Source organism: Lithobates pipiens, unplaced genomic scaffold (assembly GCF_037356315.1).
Source record: "Lithobates pipiens isolate NorthernLeopardFrog02 unplaced genomic scaffold, aLitPip1_a1.2 Scaffold_18, whole genome shotgun sequence".
Classification (NCBI taxonomy): domain Eukaryota; kingdom Metazoa; phylum Chordata; class Amphibia; order Anura; family Ranidae; genus Lithobates; species Lithobates pipiens.
In genome coordinates, this window is record NW_027507758.1 from 620,503,810 (window position 1) to 620,524,291 (window position 20,482).

A 20,482-nucleotide genomic window follows, 5' to 3' on the forward strand; every position below is an offset into this window, starting at 1 on the left:
ACACCCCTGGTCCTCACGGAATCTATTCCATCTGGGGACCCTGGTGGACCCCAGATCGCAAAAGCTGCTTACCTATGCTGACCTCCAATCCAAATACGACCTCCCTCGCCAGGGATTCTACAGCTACTTACAAATACGACATTTTGCTCAGACCATATCACCCGACCTACAATACTCTCCACCTTCTTCTTTCGAAAATATAATTTTAGCGGGCACGGCCCAAAGAGAAATGATCTCTGATATCTATAAAATAATCAATGCATTCCCTATGGAATCTAAAGGCAGACATGCGTATATGCTCAAGTGGGAAGAAGCTCTTGGTGAGGAAATTACTGGGGAGCAATGGCAGGTGATATGATCACAGGCATCCAAAAGCTCCATGTGTACACTTTACAGGGAAAATGCATACAAAATCCTTTACTTTTGGTATATGACCTCGGACGTCCTCCATGCCATCTACCCCTCCACACCTGACAGATGCTGGCAGTGTTTGGAGTCCAAGGGCACCCTCTTCCACATCTTTTGGCAGTGCCCCTGCATAGTTCCTTTTTGGAAAGAGGTCCAGCAACTTCTAGCCCATATCCTAGATCAGCAACTGACCCCCAAAACCTTTCTGCTAGGTATCCCTTATCCTAAACTCTCAAGAGCCCAAAAGAAACTTTCCCGACATGTCCTGGCGGCCGCACGGTGCCTTATTGCCCTGCATTGGAAAAAGACACAACCTCCTACCCCCGGTGCTCTCCATGCTAGAATCAGGGACGTGGAGCTGATGGAGAAGATGACCGCCAGGATGCAGGATCAGCTGGAAGCGCATGATGTGGTGTGGAATCCCTGGAACCTCCGGGAGGACCGGACCTGAGCAGATGCGCAGAACAGCCCTGATGACTACCCACCCCTATCTCTTCCTTCCCTTCTCTTCCCCTCTTTCCTTTCTTCTGCTTTCTCTTTTCTTTTTATTATTTTTCCTGAGAGTACTTTTGATAATTTTCCATACTTGCATACAGAAATGTAGGCTAATGAAAGCGGCTTCAGCATGGGCTCTCTTGCTGGGGATGGCTGAACGAGGACTCGGGTAGCTGTCTCCAGGGGAGACCCCACTGTCTGCGGACAAGGTTACCTGCTCTGGTTCATACCCGAGGTAGGTGACTGTAACCTGTAGGCCATTACGCCCTGAATATATGCTGCATGCTCGCGATTCTGCATTGATGTGCATAAAGTGTAATGTAATGTGTTATACAAATAAAACAGTTATTTGAAAAAAAAAAAAAAATTGTCCCCAGCAAATCTGTGCAAAGATTTGCCGGGATCAAGAGTCACAAAACCTGCAGGAATTAGCTTGTAGTGGTGAACCTGTAACTCATCTCTAGTAGGCATCTTTAAATATATAATGTATATACACAGAACAAGACTGTGTTCACACTATGAGATGTTTTGCAGAGCTGCAGTCCCTCTGAACTCCACAAGATGGCGATCTCACGTCTACCCAGACAGGAAGTTTCTATGGAAGAAAGACAGGAAGTGATGTCGGTACAGACAGGAGGTGATGTCAGGTATAAAGAGGAAGTTCCGGGGGCAGAGGTGAAGCGGGAGGAAGTAGACAGAAGACATTGCTGGAAGTGGTAGCAGAGGAGGTAATAAGATCTTATTTTCTATTTACACCCAGTAAAAAAAGGATAGTGATGCAGCATCTGACATCAGGCAACAATGAACTAGGAGGTGGATAACTCTGAGAGAGGGTCTGAGATCGGTTAGTAATGGGAGGAGAGGATGAATAATCCCACCCCACATTTATAAGAGAGGGTCTGAGATCAGCTAGTTATGGGAGGAAAGATCGGATAACCCCACCCCACATTATAAGAGAGGGTCCGAGATCAGCTAGTAATGGGAGGAGAGAATGAATAACCCCACCCCACATTATAAGAGGGGGTCCGAGATCAGCTGGTAATGGGAGGAGAGATTGGATAACCCCACCCCACATTATAAGAGAGGGTCTGAGATCAGCTAGTAATGGGAGGAGAGATTGGATAACCCCACCCCACATTATAAGAGAGGGTCCGAGATCAGCTGGTAATGGGAGGAGAGATCGGATAACCCCACCCCACATTATAAGAGGGGCATAGGCGTAAGCAGCTTTGATGTACAGATTGGCAGTAAAAGGATTAAATATTGGATTGATGCATGTAAGGGGCTATTTTACTGTGTGACATGTTTCCCCTGCATGTGTGTCACTTCCTGTGGTTATGGGATATATACAAGAAAACCGACTTTGTGGTGCAGAGTCCGGTGTAAACAAAGGTATAGCCAGCAATTAAAAATTCAGAAAAAAAAATGGAGTGGAGTCCCGTCCGCTCCCCCCCCCCCCCCCATCCATACAAAACCACATTGTCAGGGGCTTTCGGGCAGGAAAGTACCTTGTCCCCAGGTTGATGGGGACGAGGGCCTTTTCCCCACAACCTGAGCAGTGGTTGTTGGGGGTCTGTAGGCGGGCCTCATATCGGAATCTGGAAGCCCTCTTTAACAAGTGGGGGGGGGGGGGCAGATGCCGGCTACCCCCTATGGGGATACGGCTGTTGTGCACATTGCAGGATCGCAAGGGGGCTCAGATAAGTATTGGGGGGGACTGGAGGGACTGCTACAAACAGAAGGTTTTTTACATTCATGCATGAAGGTAGAAAACCTTGAGCCTTTACAACCACTTTAAGCCACATGCAAGAGGAATCTTGAAAAGCAGCAGGAAGGAAGGAACAGGCATCTGTGAGGGAGTGTTGGGGGGTTCACAGCTGTGAAGGAGTTACCTCTCTGCAGACTGAGACCCTGGTTTTGCTGAAGTCCTGCAGCTTGTCTTGTACCCTAAAACAAGTGGGAACCCTGAACCCCAGTGTAGGACTAACAGACTGGAGGTGAGCCATGTTGTATGGTTTTTGTTATATCGGGATTGTAAACTGTTTGCATTACTTTTACTGAAGCTTCTTGTGATTCTGTTATGAATAGTTTTTATTGGTCTTTCATTTTACAAGCAGTAAGCTGGTCATCTTGGGGCCTCCATATGACACCTTATCACCATTCTAAAATTCTCAACTACCTGTCTACAGAGAAAACTGCACAGATCACATGACCACATCAATGAGGATGGAGGCGGACTGGAATCACGCGTCTGAGAGGGTACTAAACCTCACCCTGGAGATCATCTACTTGCTGACCGGAGAGGTGAGGAGGATTCTGAGAGGTCACATGACATCACTCTTATTTCTATTAATAAAACACAGACCTGACTGGAGAGGTGAGGAGGATTCTAGGAGGTCACATGACATCACTCTTATCTCTATTAATAAAACACAGACCTGACCAGAGAGGTGAGGAGGATTCTGGGATTCTAACACAATGTTCCTATTGGTTTTCCAATACAGAGGTTTCCCCTTCTGAAGTCAGGTGACCATATGACCCTCACAGTGCCTCCATGTGACTCCCTACAACCTGAGAGACACAACATGGAGAAGATTCTAGAAGTCACCAAGAAGATGATGGAGCTGCTGACAGGAGAGGTGAGCGGTGCTGGGAATTCTGGGACATTATCCAGTAACAGACAAGGGATGTGTCTGGATGGTGACTGTATCATTGTGTGTGTCAGGTTCCTATAAGGTGTCAGGATGTCACTGTCTATTTCTCCATGGAGGAGTGGGAGTATTTAGAAGGACACAAGGATCTCTACAAGGACGTCATGATGGACAATCAGCCGCCCCTCACATCACCGGGTAAGAGGAGACTTTATTGTAAAGGAGAGAGCAGTACGGAGGCTCCACCTAGATCCCCCATCATCTGATAAACACATAGAAACAATGTATTCAGTCAGTGTGTGTGTTTCCTACAGATGGATCCAGTAATGGGAACCCACCAGAGAGATGTCCCCGTCCTCTGTATTCCCGGGATTCCACACAGGAAGATCACACCATCCCCCACCATCATCAGGTAGGTGGAGTTGAGGGTCTGGAACATAAAGTGATTGAACACTCTGACATGTGGAGATGATGTGTGGACTCTACAGGATGATATTTTCCATGTGGTCTCACATCATAAATACTTCTATGTTACAGATGATATTTTCTGCCATTCTGTTGGTTTAGGGTGAAGATCTGATGGACATAAAAGTCGAGGATGAAGTAGAAGAGACGTATGTGAGGGATGATCAGCAATATATGGAGGAGGCTGGAATGATGAGGGCATTTGAAGAGGAGGACACTCCTACAGAGATCAGCACAGGTGAGCCACAATATATTCTTGTCATGGCATTGTGACATATAAAAAAAATTATAAATCATATAACAATACATGACCCACAGAACATTTTACAAAACTTCTCACGCTTTCAAGATGCAGGAAGAGTCTTTGACAATAGCTACATCAACCAAGATACTCTAATTCGATTTTTTTAACTACTTCCCATCTGCCATATAGCAAAATGATGACCGGAAAGTGGTTCTGTTATCCTGACTGGGCGTCATATAACGTCCAGCAGGATAACCGGCGATTGTCGGGGCGTGCAGCATGGCGGTCGGTGGTGTATCAGTCTGAGATGCCGCATCTTTGATTGAGATAAAGAGCCTATGGCGTAGGCTCTTTACCATGTGATCAGCTGTGTCCAACCACAGCTGATCACGGTGTAAACAGGAAAAGCCGTGTATGGGCTGTTCCACAACTCGCACTGACAGCCGCGAATAGAGGAGAGTCAATCGGCTACTCTCCTGACAGGGGGGTCTGCACTGATTGATTATAAGTGCAGCCCACCCATGACCACCAGGTAAGCCCACTAGAGCCCACCAGGGATGCCAATCAATGCCCATTAGGGATGGCACTCTGTGCCCATCAGTGATGCTTGCCAGTGCCTCCTGATGAGTGTTGCCTATGAGTGCCCATCAGTGCTGCCCGTCAGTGCAGCCTCATCAGTGAAGGAGAAAACTTTATGTACAAAGTTTTGCAACAGAAACAAACTTTTTTTTCACCTTTCGGTCTTTTTCTATTTTTAGCGCAAAAAATAAAAACCCCAGTGGTGATCAAATACCACCAGAAAAAAAAGCTCTGTTTGTGGGAACAAAATGCTAAAACTGTAATTTGGGTACAGCGCAATTGTCATTCAAAATGTGACCGCGCTGAAAGCTGAAAATTGGTCTGGGCAGGAAGGTGTATAAGGTATTGAAGTGGGTAAACCGGACAGGCTTTGAACACCGGCGCCTGTTTTGACCAAACTTAAGTAGTGCTAATGTAGTCTCGGGCTATGTGACCATTCAACAATATTTGACAATGCTGAAAGGTCCTCGCCTTCGAGGTCCGTAAATAAAAGTATTTGATAAAAAAAGATTTAAGATTGAGGAAAAGATAATTCAGACGAAAAATAAAAAGACAATAGACCGCCTGCTAGGCATGTGCATGACGAAAATTTTTTTTTTTAACATTTAAGCTGATAACCTCCTCGGTACAGCAGGCCAGTATAAGGAGCTGTGTGCCCCGAGCGCGTAGCCTGCACAGTCATCACATCCTTCTCACGATCCGGTCCCCGCCTCTTCCTGTGATGTCATTTCTTCCCATGTGGTCCACAACGGTTTGCATAGACTTCCTGGACGTTCTAGGCGTCACAACTCTTCCTCCAGCAGCCATCCAGACCTTCTAATGGACCTCCTGGATGGCGCCAGCCCCCAAGGATTATGACATTCTTTTACAAGCGTCAATTACCTTACATCCTGTAAGTCAGGGATATGCAATTAGAGGACCTTCCAAGCTGTTGCAAAACTACAAGTCCCATCATGCCTCTGCCTCTGGGTGTCATGCTTGTGGCTGTCAGAGTCTTGCTATGCCTCATGGGACTTGAAGTTCTGCAACAGCTGGAGGTCCGCTAATTGCATATCCCTGCTGTAAGTGTTCTTAACTACTTAAGGACCGGCTCATGTACATGTACGTCGGTACTTTGAAGAGGGATATCTCGGTAACGGCAGCAGCTGCTGCCACAACCGAGATGTCCCTCTTTACAGGTGGCGGTCCTGTGTGCGATAATGGTGGTCTCTGCAGCGGGTTTGCCGCGAGATCGTGGTTATCGACGATCGGGAGAGGTGCCACCCGCCGCTCTCTCGCGCCTGGAGCCACTCGGTAGCGGCAGAGGTGAGCGGGTCCTATTGATGGCTGGGTATAGAGACAGGTGAGGCTAAGATGGCCCCCACTCGTCTATATACCATAGGAGGGCGGAAGCGACGTCAAAACGTCACTTATGCTCATACCTCTTAAAGGTCCATTTTTTTTTTCAATGTCATTTTTTTAAATGACATTTATTTTTATTTTATTTTTTATTGCATTTAAGTCCAAATATGAGATCTGAGGACTATTTGACTCCAGATCTCATATTTAAGAGGACCTGTCGTGCTTTTTTCTATTACAAGGGACGTTTACATTCATTGTAATAGGAATAAAAGTGATCCATTTATTTATTTATTTATTTATTTTTTTTAAAGTGTAAAAATAAATAAAATCAAGTAACATAAATAAGAAAAAAAATAAAAAATTTAAACCCGTCCCCACGAATAGCTCGAGCACAGAAGCGAACGCATATGTGAGTAGCGCCCGCATATGAAAACAGCGGTCAAACCACACATGTGAGGTATTGCCACGATCGATAGAGCGATAATTGTAGCCATAGACCTCCTCTGTAACGCAAAACATGCAACCTGTAGAATTTAATTGTCGATTATGGAGATTTTTGAGGGTAAAAGTTTGACGCTATTCCATGAGCGGGCGCAATTTTGAAGCGTGACATGTTGGGTATCAATTTACTCAACGTAACATTATCTTTCACCATAAAGAAAGAAAATTGGGCTAATTTTACTGTTGTCTTATTTTTTTTTTTTTTATTCAAAAAAGTGAATTTTTTAAAAAAAAGTGCACTTGTAAGACCTCTGCGCAAATACGGTGTGAAAAAAAGTATTGCAATGACCGCCATTTTATTCTCTTAGCCCTTGTACACACGGTCGGACATTCCGACGGAAAATGTCCGATCAGACCGTGTTGTCGGATAATCTGACTGTGTGTGGGCTCCATCGGACTGTTTCCGTCAGAATATCTGACCGACAAAGTTTTAGAGCTGGGCTATAAAATTTTCTGACAACATGATCCGATAGGACTTTGTCCGATCGTTTGTAGAGAATTCCGATCAGACACAGTGCCACGCATGCTCAGATCAAATTCCTAGACCAAAGCTATTGGCTACTAGCCTGAACGTAGTCCTGTCTTAATGAAATAACGTCGTCACGTTACGAACGATTGTATTTTCCGACAAATTTGTCCAACCGAGTGTATGCAACACCAGTTTCGGATTTTGTTGTCGGAATGTCCGACCATGTGTACAAGGGCTAAGGTGTTAGAAAAAAATGAAATATAATGTTTGGGGGTGTTCTAAGTAATTTTCTAGCAAAAAAAAAAAACAGTTTTAAAATTGTAAACACCAAATCTGAAAATGAGGTCTGGTCCTTAAGTGGTTAATCTTATGAATTAAATACCATGTTTTAATACTATACTTAGGTGCGCCACCCTCCCCCCCTTTTTTTTTTTCTGTCATATTGTCACTTATTTTCTGCAAGTCTGAATTTTGAACCTCTTGTTTATCAGAGATCACATGACCCAGTGCCTAGGCTTGTGGTTGTGTGAAGAGCGTGTACCCAGGGGCGGACTGACCATTGGGGCTCTCGGGCACTGCCCAAGGGTCCAGGGCCAGCAGGGGGCCCCATGAGAGGCTCCTGGTACTCTGTGTTGATCATGGAGCCCAGTGCTGTAACAAGTTCCAGCACTGAGCTCCGGTAACTGGTCCAACAGGGGCATGCTAGCATGAGCACTCAGAGTCAGGACACCTTCCCCACATGTGTTGCAGGGTGCCCGAGTTCCCCACGCAGCGATCGTTCTCTAGCACTAACAGCCTACACTGGCATCTCCCCACTGAGTCTGCACACATCACATAGAAAGAGCTCACAGAGGATCCTCCTCCTTGGCTCCGATGTACACAGACAGGAGGTGGAAGGAAAGACATCCACTGCAAGAGCTGTGCTGGTCATCTCCGGTGTGTATATAGTTTGTTGATAGGGGAGGGGGACACACTGTGACCGTCACAGTAACCAGGAAGGGGGGGGGGGGGTTAGGATGCACACATTGAGAAGTGATGGTGGGGGGTTGCTTTTGGAGAGCAGTGGACTTGTGCTGCAAGGTGGGGTGGTGTGGGGAGATTTCAAATCCGATCCCCCTATTTGGACAAGTCCTTTACCCAATCCCAATCCAAAAGTATGCCTCGGCACATATCCTGTAACACTCCCCAAAACCAAAGAGATGCTGCTTGCCTCTAGTCCCAGGGGCCCCCCTCCTCTCTGCCGTCATCCCAGGGCCCCCCCCTCTCTGCCGTCATCCCAGGGCCCCCCCCCTCTTTGCCGTCATCCCAGGGCCCCCCCCCTCTCTGCCATCATCCCAGGGCCCCCCTCCTCTCTGCCGTCATCCCAGGGCCGGACCCCTGTCTCTGCCGTCATCCCAGGGCCGGACCCCCGTCTCTGCCGTCATCCCAGGGCCGGACCCCCGTCTCTGCCGTCATCCCAGGGCCGGACCCCCGTCTCTGCCGTCATCCCAGGGCCGGACCCCCGTCTCTGCCGTCATCCCAGGGCCGGACCCCCGTCTCTGCCGTCATCCCAGGGCTGGACCCCCCCCCCTCTCTCGGCTCTCATGCCAGGACCCCCCCCCCTCTCTCGGCTCTCATGCCAGGACCCCCCCCCCCCCTCTCGGCTCTCATGCCAGAACCCCCCCCTCTCTCGGCTCTCATGCCAGAACCCCCCCCTCTCTCGGCTCTCATGCCAGAACCCCCCCCTCTCTCGGCTCTCATGCCAGGACCCCCTCTCTCCTCTCGGCTCTCATGCCAGGACCCCCTCTCTCTCGGCTCTCATGCCAGGACCCCCCCCCCCCGCCTCTCTCGGCTCTCATGCCAGGACCCCCCCCCCCTCTCTCGGCTCTCATGCCAGGACCCCCCCCCCCTCTCTCGGCTCTCATGCCAGGACCCCCCCCTCTCTCGGCTCTCATGCCAGGACCCCCCCCCCCCTCTCGGCTCTCATGCCAGGACCCCCCCCCCCTCTCTCGGCTCTCATGCCAGGACCCCCCCCTCTCGGTTCTCATGCCAGGACCCCCCCCCCCTCTCTCGGCTCTCATGCCAGGACCCCCCCCCCCCCCCCTCTCTCGGCTCTCATGCCAGGACCCCCCCCCCCCCCCTCTCTCGGCTCTCATGCCAGGACCCCCCCCCCCCTCTCTCGGCTCTCATGCCAGGACCCCCCCCCCTCTCTCGGCTCTCATGCCAGGACCCCCCCCCCCTCTCTCGGCTCTCATGCCAGGACCCCCCCCCCCCCTCTCTCGGCTCTCATACCAGGTGTCCCCTAAACACCAACTCTGATAGGGGGCGCAGGACAGTTAGGGCTTGTCTACATTCACAGTTTGGGAGTGGTAAAACCTCATAGTTGAGCCCTGATTTTTTTTTTCTCACCCTCAACCACACCCCTTTAACTGTAGTGGCCAGGGGTTTACACATGTTGCATTTGCAGCAGGAATTATACACCCTGTCACACTTAGCTGGTGTAGTGCCTGCCAAGAGTAACCCATTCAAGTGAATGGGGCTGCTCTGCAAAAGGCCGTGCAACCTTGTGCAGTACAGCAAAAAAAAGGGGTTAAGATTTGTATTGCCTCCTCATCACCTGCTTTAACCACTTGGATCCCACACTAGCATGCTGCAACTTTGTGCATTGCACAAAGTTGAAAGGTGTTTGCAGAGTGGCCCTATTTACTTGAATGGGTCACAATCACCCACCAAAAGCAACAGGAGGTATAATTCCTGCTTCAGCATGTGTACATCCTTAGCTGCAGCCACTGTAGCTAAAGGGGGAAGGGACGAACATATGTAATGTGGGCGCAGTGCAATAAGTAGATGGTGTTTTGTGTGGCTTGCGTATGGACAGGGACACAGGGGGCCCCATGATCTCCTATTTCCCGGGGGCCCCATAAGTTGTCAGTCCGCCCTTGCATGTACCTCCTAGTCCTCGTTGGTTCCTGCTCTTCTAACAAGGCTTTCTCAATTTAGAAGTTATCTAGGAGGAGGACCAAAGGCCTAAAAAGGGGAAGTCGCAACTGCTTAGGACAGATGGAATCTTGACCTAAAGAGCTAACCTTCTTGTACCTATTTATATTTTTCCAGGACACGCCATCAAGAAACCCTCAAAGGATCGTCTCACTTTATCTCCAGTTTGTGAAATGGAAGATGAGGACATCACAAGAGATGGTGCAGGAGAAAAGACAATGAGCTCAGCTATGGATGGAGAACTTCACAGTGTGGCTAGACCATCAAATCCCTCTGACTCTGAGCAACCTCGTACTGTGAGGGATGGTGCCGGAATTCAGGGGAAGGAGAGGTTTTCCTGTCCTGAATGTGGGGAAAGTTTTATCTCTGAATTAAATCTTTCAGTACATCAGAGATCTCACACGGGTGAGATGCCACATTCCTGTTCTAAATGCCAGAAATGCTTTATTCATAAATCAGAACTTTTCATACCTTGCAGATCTCACACGGGCAAGAAGCCAAATTCCTGCCCTGAATGTGGGAAATGTTTTACAACTAAATCAAAACTTGTTAGCCATCAGAGATGTCACACGGGGGAGAAGCCATATTCCTGCCCTGAGTGCGGGAAATGTTTTTCACATAAATCAGCCCTTGTTACACATCAGAGATTGCACACAGGCGAAAAGCCGTATTTTTGCCCTGAGTGTGGGAAATGTTTTTCAGATGAATCAAACTTAGTTCAACATCAGAAATCTCACACTGGAGTGAAGCCATATTCCAGTGCGGAGTGCAGAAAATGTTGCTCACAGAAATCACACCCTTGTAGACATCAGCGATTGCACGCTAGGGAGAAGCCAAATTCCTGCCCTGAGTGCGGGAAATGTTTTCTTTATAAATCGGAACTTGTCATACATTGGAGGTCTCACATGGGCATGAAGTCACCTTCTTGCCCTGAATGTGGGAAATGTTTTACATCAAATTCACTGCTTGTTACACATCAGAGATCTCACACAGGGGAGAAGCCGTATTCATGTTCTGTATGTGGGCAACGTTTTACACAGAAAGCAGGTCTTCAGAAACATCAGAGATCTCACCCTCCGAAGAAGACATATTTGTGCCCTGTGTGCGGGAAATGTTTTTCGGACAAATCACTCCTGAGTAAACATCGGAAATCTCACGCGAGGGAGATGAAACATCTCTGTCCTAAATGTGGGAAATGTTTTGTGCACGAATCGGGTCTTATTACACATCTGAGGGTTCACACTGGGGAAAAGCCGTTCTCCTGTCTTGAGTGTGGGAAATGTTTTACACAGAAAACAAACCTTCATTCACATCAGATATTGCACACAGGGGTGATGCCACATTCCTGCACTGAATGTGGGAAAGGTTTTAGATGGAAGAAAAGCCTTCTTAAGCATCAGAGATCTCACAGAGGAGAGAAGTAATTTTTCTGAACGTGGGAAATTTTTAATTTTTTGCATAAATTTGACTTATAATATTTTACTATTCACGGGAGGTTCACTATACTTGCTCATAAGCTCGGAATGTTAATCTGAGCCCAGTTCTTGTAATAATACTTAAAGTGAAATATTAAAAATGCATAATTCCTTTAAATCATTAGCCAGCCCTCTTTAAGATTTAAAAGTGGTCTCCGCGGCCGCAAGATTACTTTTAATCGGGGGGCGGGAGCCCGCTCCGGTCGTCTCCACCGCTTACCAGAGTCGTAGGTAGCGGTGGACACAAATTTCCTCCTTTCCCGTCACAGGCCTGGAGCCGAGTGAGGGAATTTTTTTTTTTTTTCCTCAGTTTAGGCCGATATGTATTCTTCGACATATTTTTGGTTAAAAAAAATCGCAATAAGCGTTTATTTATTGGTTTGCGCAAAAGTTATAGTATCTACAAAATAGGGGATAGGTTTATTATTTTCAGCATATAGCATTTTGATTAATTTTTTTATTTTTTTTTTTGTCTCCCCTGTGGAGGGGGGGATAAAATCTGAATCTCTAATTATAAAGGGGGGCCCCCAGATACACGAGCCTCCCTATGTGAATAAATAAGTAGTTGAATAGTAGCACGAAAAAAAAATAAAAAGTAATAAAACACATTGACGCTGTGAGAAATATCTAGATTGGAAAAAAACACACATGGGGAAAGAGAAAAGTCCTATTAAAAACCACTTCAGCCCCGGAAGATTTGGCTGCTGAATGACCAGAGCATTTTTTGCGATTCGGCACTGCGTCACTTTAAATGACAATTGCGCGGTCGTGCGACGCTGTACCCAAAAAAAAAAGCATTTTTTACCCCACAAATAGAGCTTTCTTTTGGTGGTGTTTGATCACCTCTGCGGTTTTTATTTTTTGCGCTATAAACAATAAAAGGCGACAATTTTGAAAAAAAAAAAGACAATATTTTGTACTTTTTGCTATAATAAATATCCCCATTTTTACGGGCGAACACGCCCGTAGTGGCTACAAATAGAAGCGACGTAACATGACCAACTGCGGCGGCTGATCGGCCAGTGGTTAAAGGAAAAAAAAAAAATCAACCATGATGTATGGTGCCAATGCTGACACGTTTGCTCCCAATCACTGCTCACCATAAATGACAGATCCCAGCCCCTTAGCTGAATGTAAACAATGGGCACCACCATATTTGGTCAAAGACATCAACCCACCCTCGCCCTGTGATATCACCCTGAATATCCTGACTCCATATTAATTTTGCTGCGGGCTGGGGAGTTGTCATTTATAGCAAGACTCCAGACATATAAACGTGTTTTTTTTTGTTTTGTTTTTTGGAAGGTCTCCATTGTAAATGTTATGGACCTGTTCCTTTTATTATTTATTTACATTGTTGGGTATTTTTTTTTTTTTTTTCAATAAAGGACTTGTCAAAGATGTGTGTTTATTTTTGTGGCAGAGTGCCTCTTTTTTTGTTTTCCCCATTGGGAGTAGCAGGACCCTTTTAACCCCAAAACCTCTCTCTTTCTGTGACTTAGAGGGACCCTACCTAAAGCAGCTGTGTTATGTTAGCGAATATCCTGACAAAAGAGAAAGAGAGTGACTCTACTCTCTATCTAAGCATTCCATGGAAGAATCAGTTCAATATCTAGTATCACCTTAAGCTGGGCTTGAATATCTAGCCAGAATGGCCAAAGGTTCGGGCATTCCCACTAGGGATGAGCTTGGTGTTCGAGCTCAGGCTCTGTAGTACACGTCCCACAATATATAAGGCCGCCAGCGCGGCGGCCTTGTGTTGTGTTCCGCCGTCTGCAGGAGTTAGTGGGTGTTGTCTGCCTTCACCGCAGAATACACCTGTATCTACCCTTTATTGCTGTTCTCTAATTGAGCCATCTGCAGGAGTTTGTGGGTGACTGGGTGTTGTCTGTGTGCCTTTACCACAGAATACACCTGTATCTACCCTTTATTGCTGTTCTCTAATTGAGCCATCTGCAGGAGTTAGTTGGTGTTGTGTGCCACCAACGCAGAATACACCTGTAGCTACCTATATTGCTGTTCTCTAATTGAGCCATCTGCAGGAGTTAGTTGGTGTTGTGTGCCACCAACGCAGTATATACCTGTAGCTACCTATATTGCTCTTCTCTAATTGAGCCGTCTGCAGGAGTTAGTTGGTATTGTGTGCCTCCACCACAGCACAGTATACACCTGTATCTACACTTTATTGCTGGTGTTCTATAATAAAGGCATCTGCAGGAGTTAGTGGGTGTTGTGTGCCTCCCAGCACCGTATACACCTGTATCTACCCTTTATTGCTGGTGTTCTATAATAAAGGCATCTGCTTTAGTTAGTGGGTGTTGTGTGCCTTCAGCACAGCACAATATACACCTATATCTACCCTTTATTGCTGGTGTTCTATAATAAAGGCATCTGCAGGAGTTAGTGGGTGTTGTGTGCCTCCAGCACAGCACAATATACACCTGGATCTACCCTTTATTGCTGGTGTTCTATAATAATGGCATTTGCAGGAGTTAGTGGGTGTTTTTTGCCTCCAGCACAATATACACTACCCAATTGCTGGTGTTTCCATCTCCCTGCGGGCCATTACCATGTCTGGAAGGCCAACAAGGAGAGGCAGACAGGCACGAGTCAATAAAAGAGGGAAAGCAGGCTCTGTGTCTAGAGACAACAGTGCTGGTCGTGGACGCGGTGCATCGTAATTAGCAGGTGGCCATGAGACACGCTTGTCCTTATTTTCGGCAGCTGGATGTGTTGAGCCGCATCATGCCGAAGACTTGGTAGAGTGGATGATCAAGCCCTCTTCATCCTCCTCATCCTCTCTCACCCAGGCTCAGGGAACTAGCAAAGCAGCTGCCAATGCATCCTCTTCCCTCGTCTCAATGTCATCATCAGTGACTCCTTCCCTAGACCCACCATGTCCTCCTGAGGAGTCCCCCGAACTGTTTGAGCACAGTGTTGGGTACATGCTCCAGGAGGATGCCCAGTGTTTTGTAGGCTCTGATGATACTCAGCTAGAGGAAGGCAGTAGCATGAGCGCAGAGAGAGGGGATGCTCAAGAAGGACAGCAATCTAGCAGTCATGTTCCACAAGCTGCAGCATACTGCCAGGTTTGCTCCAGTGATGAAGAAGTAGGGGATGATGAGGGCACTGACTCCACGTGGATGCCTAGTAAGAGAGAGGAGGAGGAGGCACATCTCCAACGAGGCAGGATGCCCTCAGGGGGCCAGCTTAGGGGCAGCACACCGACTGAATCACACCGCCTGTCCACCGCAGCTGCACCTCAGGCCTACTCGGGACACCGCTCCTCCAGCCTGAGCCCGTCGCACAGGAGAGATGCTTCTCTTACAGAAAGCCCCACCGCTGCCCGCCCGCTGAATATGCAGGACCTCAGAGGTGTGGCAGCAGATATTAAATAATACTTAACAGCAGTGATAACTGACCTCAGAAGGGACATACAGTCATTACATGTAAGGATAGAGGAGCTGGAAGAAACAACGGTCCGCCATGACACCACCATGCAGCAGTTACAACATGCCTCACAAACCCACAGCAGCCAGCTCAGAGATATCCATAGACACGTGGAAGATTTGGACAACCGTGGATGTCACCATAATTTACGGGTAAGAGGAATCCCCGAATCTGTTGATCAAGCCCACCTATCCCAAGTGATGGTACAGATTTTTAATGATTTACTGGGAAGACCCCCTGAATCCCCTATCGAATGGGAAAGACTGCATAGAGCACTTAAACCCAGAGGTAGAGACACAGACCCCCCCCCCCCCCCCAGGGACGTGATCTGCTGCCTGACAAGCTTTAGATTGAAGGAAGACATTCTGCGCAGGGCCAGAGACTGCCGTAACCTGAACTACCAGGGGGCAGAGATTAAAATATTCCAGGACCTCTCCCCCATAACCCTTCAAAATAGGAGAGATCTACGTCCACTTCTGGACGTCCTCCGCCACAAAGGGATCTAATACCGCTGGAAGTTCCACTTCTGCTTATCGGCCTCATCGGCAGGACGAACAGCTAATTTGAGAGTCCCGGAGGACCTCAGGGAATTCTGCAATATTCTACAAATCCCTCTCGTGGACCTTCCAGACTGGTACAGAGCCTACCGCAACCCGCCACTACCGAGAACCAACTCTATGGAAGCCATTCCCGTCCGGGACGACTTCCACATCCGGAGACACAGATCGCTGTCCCCTAGGCCGCTGAATCAGAGGGACCCGAGAGACAGAGACCACCAGAGCCCCACTGCATCCCCAGCCCATAGGAGAGCACGGCCGGATAGGCCCTGAGGTTCTCGACCTCATTTCAATGTACGTCTTCAGTTTCATCCTTGCCTAGAACTGTTACTTTTCTTTTTTCCTTTTTTCTGATTTTCTCCCCCTTTTTGCTCAGTCTATTGTCCTGACTGTTGGGAATCTCCACATAACCATGCTCTTTTCTCCAGAATCTCCACATGTCAGCATACCCGTTGTACTTCATGGGAATGATTTCCCTGATAGTCGGACCTCACTTATGCTCCTGTGCTTGATCTTCTCCCCAAGGACCAGTGACCAGTCTTCGGATGGATAGATTTTTTGGAGCGAGTATACACTGTAGGGGGGTGGAGGGGGGAGGGGTTATTAAAAACTTCTGTTTTTAGCGTAACTGTTTCCTGAAGACCTAAGTCGGTCATCGTACGTCTCACGTATGCACAGTCATGGATTCCTCCAGCATGTCAGGATGCCTTCTTCCCTCTCTCCAACACCCTCTTTATTTCTAGACACCAGCCCCTCCTTATTCTTTTTCTCCTCCTGCTCCAAGACACCATTTCCATGCTCATACATTCTGACTTGTTGTGATAAGGTACATGGTGGTGGGAGGGGGGGGGGGGGCTGTGGTCGCTCTCAAAGTATTTTAAATACCTAACTTTGGTTTCTGCGTTTTTTTATGCTACCAATGTTTTCTGTTTCTCTCTTTCTTTACAGCAGTCTACACGCATATTAGAGTTATATTCTAGAAAGAATAGCCAGGATTGGTAAAGCCACATCCCTTTGCCTACCACGTGACCACATGACTCGCTGTAGCTGTATTTCTTAGGGAGTTTGAATCTCTGTTATACCTTGAGAATCTATCACCTTAATTTATCTTGAATTAAATTTAGTTGAGAAACTCACCATTCCTGCCACTCAGCTAGTGGGAGACTGGTCACTCTACCTTATGAAGAGACGTCATATTAAGGGATACTCGCCCAGTGATGTGGCCCTACAGTGACACAGCTGAGACTCGTGACGCTTCAACCTTATAACCTTCATAAGTTCACATACATACTATATGGTTTTTTACTCCCATCTACCCTAGTTCCTGATTGTATATTGCTTTGCTAGCTACCAGTTGACGAACCTGGGTTGAATGCCTAGCCTTTCAGGCCTTTCTTAATCCTCTAATAGAACGCAAGAAAGATTCACATCTTCCCCCCAACAAGGGTGTACCACGACATCTTGGGAGACCCGACAGTCAGGACAGCGTTAGTTCTATTGTTCACCACAGTTTTACAATGTTTACAATAGCCGAGGGGCAATACCCACACGTTGCCTAATGATGTCCCCCTGAGGGTATACTCTCTGTGTCTTATTGTTAAGTTTCATGGTTTATAATATCATATTTGTTCTTATTCATGCTCGGATACATATTAAGGACTTCGTCCTTTGCTCTGTGATCTAATGTCCCTAATCTTTCTCTTCTCCTCCCGTAACAACCATAACAAATTTGAAGTGTCTAGCACCAAGTGACCCCGAGATACATGGCCCTAAAGTCGGGTCATAAAATATTTTCGAATGTGGTTGAAATAATGTTGAATCATGTTGAAATCATTTCGAATGCAGTTGAAATAATGTCGAATCATGTTGAAATAATTTCGAATGCGGTTGAAATAATTTCGAATCATGTCGAATTCATTCGTTATATTTCTTTCGTATTCGTTGTGCATTCGAAATTATTTCAACATGATTTGACATTATTTGAACTGCATTCGAAATGATTTCAACATGATTCAACATTATTTCAACCGCATTCGAAAATATTTTGTGACCCGACTTTAGGACCACATATCTCGGGGTCACTTTATAGCTAGAAACCCCAAATTTGGTATGCAAACACAATGGTACTAGCACTACAACATATCCAAATTTGGAGTTTCTAGCACCAAATGACCCCGAGATACATGGCCCTAAAGTCGGGTCACAAAATATTTTCGAATGTGGTTGAAATAATGTCGAATCATGTTGAAATCATTTCGAATCCAGTAGAAATATTTTCGAATTTCGTTGAAATATTTTCGAATGTGGCCAATTTTTCGAATTCGGTAGAAAACTAAACGAAATCCGAAAACGAATTTAAGGAAGTTAACGAATATAACTAAACGAAATTAATGAATTAACGAATTAAAACGAAACGAAACTAAACAAATTTTTTCCTTTTGCACATGTCTACCAGTAAGTTCCTCACCCCACACGCCAACCCCACTTTATTTACCCTTATCCTGCTTTCTTTACCCCAGCCCCCTGTAGATCTCCTACCCCTACATTCCTTCCCCCTTTCTTCTTACTCCAGGGCCTCGCCTTCTCGGTCCCTTGCAAACCACCCTATCTAGCCGTAGCACTTTCGGGGTCCGCATTCTACCCCAGATAAAGCCTATTGAAAATTGCCATTCGGCAGCAGGGAGTGCTGAAGGCTTTTTCGCACACCTGCCCAGAACTCGAATACCATGACTGCCACAAACCTTACCATGCCACTGGCCAAACTTAAGGTGATTTCACAAAATATTAAGGGCCTAAACATCCCTGAAAAATGTAGCCAAGTCTTAGAAACAATGGCCAAACTGAAGGCGGTCATAGTCTTCCTGCAAGAAACCCACTTCCATGCAAAAAGCATACCGAAATTTTCGAACCGAATGTACCCGACAGCTTTCCATGCACCTAACCCGATAGCTAAAACGAAAGGGGTCTCGATCTTACTGTCAAAAAATGTCCAATGGCGTACGATTGACACCCTTATAGATCCAGAAGGACGCTTTTTGTTTCTGAAAGGAACCATCCACAACAGAATGTTTACTTTAGTCAATGTGTATAGCCCTAACAAAGCACAGGTCAGTTTTGTACGTTCTGTCGTTTCTGCCCTGATAGGTTTCCAATCTGGAATCCTACTTTTAGGAGGAGACCTTAATGTACCGCTTCAACCCCTCCTAGATTCATCGTCTGGATCCTCATTTCTGCCGTATAGAGCGCTCAGACAAATTAAACTGCAATTGCAAGAACTCCTCCTACACGACACTTGGCGAACGCTGCACCCTACCGAAAAGGACTACACTTTCTTTTCGGCCCCCCACAATAAATATTCTAGAATTGATTACCTATTCCTCTCGCAGAAAGATCTACCCCTCATGACATCAGCTACAATTGAACCGATGCTCTTAGCAGATCACCACCCCATAACTCTCACCTTATCGTTCCCGGAACTATGCTCAACCACCAAAACATGGAGGCTCGACTCCTCCCTCCTCACATCAGAAAGAGACATCGCAGACATACGGGAATACATAAATGACTATTTCCGAGAAAATGCCAACCCGGAGATATCTCCCATTACCTTATGGGAAGCGCACAAATGTGTAATTCGTGGCAAACTCATCACCCTAAAAGCAACCCGGAAAAAAGAACAACAGGCTATGCTCGCAGAACTGACCACCAAAATCCGGACATTAGAAAAAGCCCACAAGCACTCGCTTGCTCAAAGCACATACCTGGAACTTACACAGGCCAGGAAGTCACTTTTAGACATTCTCAAATGCAAGACCCAACGCAAATTTACCCTGACCCACAAACTTTTTTATGAACAAGGGAACAAATGTGGGAAATTTTTAGCGAGAGCGCTCCAAAACAAAAAGGCCACCGCCAGCGTCCACACCATAAAAGACCCTAAAGGTAAAGCTTACTCAGCCACACCCGACATAGCCACACAATTCACGCAATACTTTAAAGATCTATACAACCTCCCCCAACAAACTGACACCCCTTCGAGTACATTTAATAGCCAAACGCTCATCGCGGGCTTTCTTAACAAATATAGCCCCAATCCCATCCCGAGAGAAGAGGCTCGGGAACTAGACAACCCCCCTATCCGAAGATGAATTCAAATCGGTCATTAAACAATTAAAGCCAGGCAAGAGTCCAGGCCCAGATGGCTTCTCGGCGCCATACTTTAAAACCTTCACAGACCTTCTCTCAACCCCATTCCTTAAGGCCTTTAACTCCCTTACACCATCCTCTACTCCTTTTCACAGATTACTAGAAGCCCATATCACGGTCATACCGAAAGAAAACAAAGATATCACCTCTGTCACCAACTATAGACCGATCTCCCTACTCAATGTAGATCTTAAAATATTTGCCAAAATTTTAGCGAACCGCTTATTGCCCTTTTTACCCTCTGCTATAAGGAAAGATCAGGTGGGCTTTGTCCCTGGCAGGGAAGCCAGGGACAACACCATCAAAGCTATTAACCTACACCATTTGCTTACCACCCAAAATCGTAGTTTTTTTTTTCTATCACTGGATGCGGAGAAGGCATTTGACAGGCTGGCCTGGGACTATTTAGGAGCAGTCCTACGCCATTTGGGAATACAGAATCGAATGTATAATCTTATCATGTCCTTATATGCCATGCCAACGGCAAGAGTCAGGGTAAACGGCCACCTGTCAGATGCCTTCCCCATACGAAACGGTACGAGACAGGGTTGCCCTCTATCCCCCCTCCTCTTCGTCTTGACCCTGGAACCCTTCCTCCAATGCATACGTTCCAATGATAACATAAAAGGGATACCAGTAACAGGACACACCTACAAGCTAGCGGC

General features: G+C 46.7%; 1 protein-coding gene across 1 annotated transcript; it reads left to right on the plus strand.

The window, feature by feature from the left end:
* The first annotated feature begins 1,442 nt into the window (after positions 1 to 1,442).
* On the plus strand, positions 1,443 to 12,984 carry LOC143989445 (uncharacterized). Its single transcript, XM_077489574.1, has 7 exons — positions 1,443 to 1,631; positions 3,093 to 3,207; positions 3,408 to 3,542; positions 3,629 to 3,752; positions 3,869 to 3,966; positions 4,122 to 4,257; positions 10,247 to 12,984. The coding sequence occupies exons 2-7, from the start codon at positions 3,112 to 3,114 to the stop codon at positions 11,551 to 11,553; spliced, it is 1,896 nt and encodes a 631-aa protein (XP_077345700.1). The 5' UTR covers positions 1,443 to 1,631; positions 3,093 to 3,111; the 3' UTR covers positions 11,554 to 12,984.
* Positions 12,985 to 20,482: the final 7,498 nt, after the last annotated feature.

Bases quoted from the DNA above. Each gene is read 5' to 3' on its own strand.
- LOC143989445 (XM_077489574.1), top strand. From the start codon at position 3,112: ATGACCACATCAATGAGGATGGAGGCGGACTGGAATCACGCGTCTGAG. The intron at 3,967-4,121 runs GTAGGTGGAGTT...CTGTTGGTTTAG, and splicing joins CCATCCCCCACCATCATCAG to GGTGAAGATCTGATGGACAT. The intron at 4,258-10,246 runs GTGAGCCACAAT...ATATTTTTCCAG, and splicing joins TCCTACAGAGATCAGCACAG to GACACGCCATCAAGAAACCC.